Genomic DNA, 7,450 nt, shown 5'->3' with positions numbered 1-7,450 from the left:
TGCCCCGACAAGCTGCAGATGCTGAGCCCAGGCTCGGCGCTTTGCAGGCAGAGAGGATGGCTCTGCATCCTGCTTTATGCAGGGCATGGGCACGGCAGACACTCCTCACCTGCAGTAAAGCTGCCCCGAGAGTCAATGCAAGCCCTTGTGGCACCATGAATGAGAAGCATCCATACCTGCATCCCAGCATGGTGCCAGGCTGCAATCCCACGCCTGATTCCAGTCCTTCTGCTGAGCTCGAGCCAAAGCCCCAGTCCAAGGAACAGCAGAGGAGAGTCTGGAGTTCAGGTGAGGTTGTTTTTCTGTCCACAACACCCTTTTGTTTAGTCTGGGGTTGGTCACAGCTCAGAACCACTCACACTTTCCACAGAGTGGAGCACAAACGTCTTGGAGCAGATGCAATGGCAAAGGCTGCATTTCAGCTCCTGATAGATCCCCTGAGCTTCAACACAAACAATAGCAACAGCTAGATGAAAAAATGGCACATTTCCTGCCTGATTTGGAGATTAAAATTATGAGCAGGGAAATTCTGCCCTCCTTGCTATCAGTGGGGCTTTACAGAGGCTGCTGCTCAGCAGAACTGATTGAAAGGTGAGGAGCAGGACTCCTTTCTCTACAAGAATTTAGGAAGCTCAGGTTAATATATGCAAACTGCCTTAGCCCCAGGATAAAGGAGGATGTGCTTGTGCCATTAAAAACTGCAGCAAATGGGAAACAGGCAGGGGTGCAGGGGGAGATGGCCCAGGCAGTTTCAGTCTGGCATTTCCGAGTTTCCCAACACATGACTTGGCAACCCCAGCCCTTTTGGAGATGTGATTTCCTAGATTTAAACAAAAGTTCTGAAAATGAATGAGGTTTGCTGTTGTTTTTTTAAAAACACATCAAGACAGCAACTGCAAAAGGAGAGCTGGGACATGAGACAAAATAAAGGCAGTGCAGGACCAGGCTGTGAGTGCCAGGTGCTGATGCTTGAGCTGCTGGTGAAGAGCAGATGGTTCCCATGGAGGGGCTGAAGGCTCCTGCTGTGCCTCAGGAGCCACAGCTGCAGGAGATGTTGAACACTGCAGATGAAATTAAAACCGGGCTTCAGTTCCCAAAATGGGAGAGGAGCTTGTGCTGGTGCTCACAGACGTGTCTGGTCACCTCACCAGCCCCATCCCACCTCCCACTGGTGCAATTTTCCTCTTTGAGGTAAGCAATGCTGCCACTGCAGTTGAAAAAGCCAATTTAGGCTGCAAGCAAGAAGCAGAGTAGTAAAACCCCAGTTATTCTAGTGATGGATCCCTAAGAGGAATCCTGAAGCCAACCAGAAAAGCTCATGAGCACCCACATTCCACCACAACACTCAGTGTCCTGATTTTCTGGATGTCCTCCTTTCTCCACCTGAGATGGGGAATGTTTATGTTGCCTCCTGTAAAGGATCTCTGTTCTCACCTGCAGACCCTGCCAGCCCCAGGGCTTCCTGACACCCTCTGCCTCCCATCCATCCCCACAGCCTGCAGCAGCAAGGAGGGACCAGCTCCCTTCAGTCTTTCCAGCTGGGGAGGAGAAGCCCAGTTGCAGCCTCTGGGTGCTGCCAGAAGAGCTCAAGATACCAATTATGCACCTTTCTTTAAAACACATCCCCCCAGCACCTGAGAGATCCCACACCCATGGAATGTGAATTTTCCCAGAGCTGTAACTGGGCTGCTTTCACGTTTGCAGGGCTGATAAAGGCCCTTTTCCAATATAAAGGCAACTTCACCACCAAATTTTTAGGGCAAAAAAGCAGAGAGGAATTAGATTTTTTCTGTAAATACTCATGAGAATATAAAAGGTTTTAGCTTCATCTTATTTTTTATTTTTTTTTAAAAAAAACTTGTTTTATGAGTTGTCTTCCAGATAACTTCTCCAAATTACTTCCAACAAGGGAAGAACACCTGGTGAACCCAAGTTCTTGCCTTGGTTCCACACCTTGCTCTCCCTGCCTGCTGGATTAGGCTTTTGCTGCACAAATTTGCTGTTTTTAAGAACAGAGGACAGGGATTTCAGAGGCAGGGTCAGCAGATTTCAGTGCAGATGGCTCCACCACAGCTCACAGCCACATTTGTGGCAAATCTTGCATTTATAAATCGTTTTTTGCTGTGGCAATGTGGCCTAGAAATTTTTGCCCTAGGAGGGAAAACAAGTAATTTTATAGCTCACATGAAATTATTGCTCTCTCTGCTGAGACTACCAGTCTGAGTGCCAATTACTGATAATTACAAGTGATTTCAGGGTTAATTATTTTCTTCTTTTTTTAATGCCACGCCAGCTTGCAACAGAGCCTTTCTTCTTTCTGTCCTGCCACCACAGCGTGCCTGGAGACAGCTTTGGGGCTTTTCCTAGGTCTTTATTGAGCAGTTACAGCCAAAATCCTGCTGCTGGAGCACATTCATCCCCTTCTGAAATTCTGTAACAACACACATTACTAAAAGAAAAATAAACAATCCCAACACTGCACTGTACACTGTAGTGACAATATCCTGCTACGTGGCTTAAATAAAAGGGATGTGTAATAATGTATTATTAACAATCATTAACATGCACATAATTTATTGCACTAAATGATGCTTAATATAATTCCCTGTTCAATTAAAAGTGCCAGATGAAATCCTGTCATATTCTCTCCCTCAGCCTTTCCCCCCAAGCAGCATTAACTACACGTGCCCCCTGTTTTCCAGGGGATGTTCCTTGGCATGAACATGTTCCTAAAGGAAAATCTCACTGATGAACATTTGCCTCTGGGACAGACCAGCAGCAAGAGGGAAGCGGGACACAGAAACACCATCAGAGGAAAACACCAGTAAAGGATCCAGGATACAACTTCAGCCTGGGACAATCCTATCACCCATCTGGGGACACCAGGGCTCTCCAGGGATACCTCAGCATCTCACCCAACTGCCAGGAGCTGAGCACACACCGATGTCTTCTCTGCAAAAAGGCAAAACCTTTCCTTGTAAAATCCCAGAGCTCTGCTGTTTACTGGCAACACAGAGCACGAGCCCAGCCCCAGCCAAAGACAAGCTTCAAATAAACAAAGACCAACCACTGGAAGTCATTGGTGTCCATAGCTCTCGCTTAGAACAAAAGGAAGGAAGTGGAATATAAACAGTCAGAAGAACAGCAGTAGGGAAGGCTCAGAGGTGGGAAAGTGCTCTGTAAAAGCCATGCAGGAATGTGCTGAGGTAAACGTCCCCTCCAAAGGGAAGAGGAACTTTGGTGGAACTTTGTTGCCCTTTCAGGGGGTCTTGAGCCTCCACAGCAGTTTATTTATTGGAACATTTAACACTAGACAGTCTTGGGGAGTCCTGCTGAGAAGATCTGAATTTCTCACTCCCTCTTTGGAGATATTCCAGAACTGTCTGGACACAACCCTGTGCCAAGTGCTCCAGAAAAAACTCTGCTTGAGTCTGGGCCAGTGCCGTCCCTTCCAGCCTCACCCATCCTGTGATTCCCTGCAGGTACCAGCTCTGGGCTTTCCTGGGCTCACACCATTCCCCAGGAAGGAGCAGCTCATACCCTTTGATGACTCACTGGGCACATTACAAAGCCCACCTGTTTGAGGGGCTTCACAGGAGGTAACTTCTCCCCTGCAATGGAGAAGAGCTGGAAAGGAGCTCGTGCAGGTGTTGGCTGCAGCCATCACCTCCCTCACTGCTGGAGCTGTCATCAGCAAAGCCTTGGCATGGCCCAAAGCCCTGGCAAAGAAGACTCTTTCTTTCATTTTTTGTTCATCTCAGTGCATAACTCCCCTAAACCAGACAGTGCAGCAGCAATCCAACTAAAACATAGCTTCAGGTGCTCCCATTCCACGGTTTGAGGTGGGGCTGGCAAGGGCTGCCCTCCCCACCTGCTCCCTCGGCCCAGCAGCACCCAGTGAGACAGAAAATAAAAGCAAGTCCTGAACACACAAAATCCCTTCCCACACCAGCATCAAAGGACAGATCTCTAAAGCACAACAAGCAAACAGGAGAGAAAATCAACACCTCGGGGCATGGAGGTGGAAGAAAAGACTTCAGAAGGGAGAGGGAGAGTAGAACCAAGTGTGCCAAGGATGACTTCATTACTGCAGCTCTCCTGCCTCTGCTGAGGCAGAGACACAGACTTGAACGTGGAGGTTCAGCTGAGACAAAGCTCCTTGAGTTATGAGACACCCCTGCTAAGGAAGGAGACAGGCAGAGAGAAGTCCAGCGGTGTTCAAGGAGCAGAGATTGTACTTCTTGGACTAAGGAATGATGAAAATGGGACTGGTTTTACTCTCCTGGGTATGATTAGCATCACTTTGGAAGGAGAGGTAAGAGCGAGTATCTCCAGCTTTTAGAGTCACAAGTGCAGCCTGAACAGTCATTGTTGCAGCAGCATAAGGAACATTTTCTGTGTCAGCTCTGGGTTTGCAGCTGAGGCAGAGTTTAGCACACAGGACTGACACACCCAGCAGGACCCTCCAGCCTCAGCAGGGCTCACACAGCCAGAGCTCCAAAGAAAACCACTCCAAACTCCTGTCTGAGGGCTTCAGGCCATGGTTCCCAGGCCAGGAAGGATCCTTTTCCCTAAGGACATCACCCTTGTGTGCCTGATGTTCCCTCCAGCTTCAGTGGCACTGACTGACCACAGCTCAGTGAAAGCCATCAACCTGTCCAGTCCCATTTTCAGAGCTGGGAAAAAGGCTTTTCCCTCAGACCTGCAGCTTCCAACCCGAGTATCCATCTATTACCTCAGCAAGACAAACAAGAGCAGCAAGTTACTGGCTGCAAGTTTGTTATACAGGGGTTGGCAGCCTCACTCCAGCTCAGGAGGATTTCTCCTCATCCCTCATGCTGCAACATCAAGTTCCCATGATCAGCATTTTCCCTCACTCCAGATGCTGGACAGTGTCACTCAGTGTCACTCCCTGCCTGCCAGAATAAAACAGGAGCTGAACCACCAGTTCTCAGTTCTGATCCTAAAATCCACCAAGAAATCCAGGGGTTTGGAATGACTATGGATGCTGCAGAGCGAGGAGGAAGAGGGCACATGGAAGGGGGAAGGAGTGGGGTGCCAGGATGTGTGATATGAGTAAGATAAATTTAAACAACGTTCAGTACCTTCTGCAGTGGGATTCAACACCAAGAACTCCAGCAGTTGCCCTGACAAGGGATTAACTGGCAAGAATGACTAATTAATGTGGTGTCATCAGGCTCTCCCAGTTTGTGCTTTCTCCCAGTGACAGTGTCAGGGCAGAGCTGTTCCCCACAGGATGTAGATGGAGTTAATGCACCTTTACAAGCTTACAGGAGCCAAGCAAGCAGCCCAATGCAAAGTAAATTAACAGAGATGTTTCCATCTAACTATTTTCATGCCTTTCAATATTTTATTGCTTTAAAAAGAGCAATTCCACCATCTCCCCCAGTCTCCCATGCTAGTCACATCAGTCCTCTGGTTTAGTTCCCATGAGCATTCCTGGATACACAGATGCTTCTTTTTTTAAAGCTTAAGTGACTGCCAGGCCAAAGTGTTTAACATGTTTTAAAATTATCTAAAAACAGGATATCAACAAGCAGGAGCAACAACCTGTTATTTCTGCCTTAAGTCTCCATAAATGCAAAGTCTTGATAGGAGTGACATATGCTACATAACAAACTGGAAGGAAAAAAAGAAGAAAAAACAACCCCAAATCATTGAATTCTCAGAAAATTACACTTTTGCTGATCTGGCAACCATCTCTCCCTACCATTGCTTAAAACACTAGGACAAAGAGGCTCTGGGTAGAAATTTGACTCTAAAGACATGCAGACACATCAATGACACCATGGATTTTTTTAAAAGACTTTTCAATTTTTATACAACAAAATTTTCAACTGAAAATACTTTTTCACAACAGTGGAGGAAGCAGTAACTGCCATGTGTGCATTCACAGAACATCACGAGCTAAAACAAAGATGGACAACATCACAAACAGGATCAGACACTCTCCTCTGCTTATCTGCTGTCCAACCTCATTCCATGGCAATAGAAGTGTTTTCTGCACAGGTCTTTGCAAGTGAGTTCACAAATCAAACCTCTACAGCTTGAGGGTTCTGCATAGAAATCTCCATCCCTGTGAGATGGTAACAGGATGCTCCAGCACAGTTTCCTCAAGAGTTCCACAGTTTCACATGTGGTCACTAAGATCTACACAGAGAGCACAGGGTACAGGTGTCAGCACTAGAACAAGGAGTGAGCCTACACTCACTGATGTAGTTTGCTTCAAGTCTCTGCTACACATCTGGACGTGGACACTGAGTGGTTGTCTCTGCTTCAACTCCCTCAGAACTGAGCTGATTCTGGAGGGAGGCACCTACACAGGCTGCAGGCAGCCCTGGAGCACCACCTGGAATACACAGGGTTAACACTGACAGGCCTTCCCTGCTTGCCCTTTTAATTTATTTTCGTTTTTCCCCCTAAACCAAACTTGCAAGTAGGTAAGACCTCAATGCAGTAATTAATAAGCAAACTTTTACAGCTGACTCCAGATACCACCTTCCTCCAGCACAACACAGGCAGCCTGGTTCTTCCCCCAGCAAGCAAAGGCAAAGGCATGGTGGGCAGAGGTCCATTCCTGTGGGCACACAGCTGGCATCCTGCTCCTGCCCCCAGCCTTCCAAAGGAGAACTGTGGGCTGCTTCAAAGAATCTTGTCATCTTTTACCAAAGGGGAAAGCCACCCCTCCCTTCCAAGGACAATGGCTTCAGTGACAAACAAGTCCAAGATTCCAGGCCCAGCACAGCAGTCACTGCTTGGCCTTTTTCACAATGGTGCCCACAGCTGAGATCACCGTGGTTTTGGAGCCACTGGCACTGGTTGTCACTGTGACAACACCTGGCAGTGTTGCAGTGGTGGTGAGGATGGTGGGCTGAGCTATCGTCGTTACGGGGATGGCAGAGTCCCACTTGCTCTTCCTCTTCTGGGCATCTGTGAATTGGATTAAACCAAGCACACAAGGATTAGCATTATGTTAGAGGTCACCAATCCCCTCTTAACACCCTGTCTTGTCAACCCTTAATATCCCACTGCTTGACTAGACAGCTTCCCCTCATATTATTTCAGGATACACTGGCAGTAAATGGTGAGAAGGAAAGGCAATTTTTTCTTGGGGAACGAGGAGTAATAGTAGAATTCTAGACCTGAACTCCAGCCAAAGGGGAGAGAGGATCACTCCCTGCCCCAAAGCAGATTTAATTTCAACAGAGCAAATGTATCCCGCTCACTCAGCTACAGGCACTGGACACACTCATCAGCCTCCAGCGATTTTTATCCCTTCCCCTCAGTTTCCAAGACAGAAGACTGACTTCCAGTATTTCCAAATCTCAAAATTTATCAGTCCCAGGAATACTCTATAACTACAGACAGCAGCAGGCTTCTTAACCCACTAGTAAGTCTCTTCACTATCCCACCTGGCCCCAGTCTTTCA

At 47.6% G+C, this 7,450-nt stretch overlaps 1 protein-coding gene across 2 annotated transcripts in view; it reads right to left on the bottom strand.

The window, feature by feature from the left end:
* Positions 1-5,355: 5,355 nt before the first annotated feature.
* SAP30BP (SAP30 binding protein) overlaps positions 5,356-7,450 on the bottom strand; it is a 28,817-nt gene continuing 26,722 nt past the window's right edge. For both annotated transcript variants that reach the window (XM_058852312.1, XM_058852311.1), the window contains one exon: positions 5,356-6,951. In XM_058852312.1, the coding sequence (XP_058708295.1) occupies positions 6,770-6,951 (182 nt within the window). In that variant the 3' untranslated portion in view covers positions 5,356-6,769. The remainder of the gene's footprint in view (positions 6,952-7,450) is intronic.

Source organism: Poecile atricapillus, chromosome 17, assembly GCF_030490865.1.
Source record: "Poecile atricapillus isolate bPoeAtr1 chromosome 17, bPoeAtr1.hap1, whole genome shotgun sequence".
NCBI lineage: Eukaryota > Metazoa > Chordata > Aves > Passeriformes > Paridae > Poecile > Poecile atricapillus.
This window is presented reverse-complemented; position numbering and strand designations above follow the sequence as displayed.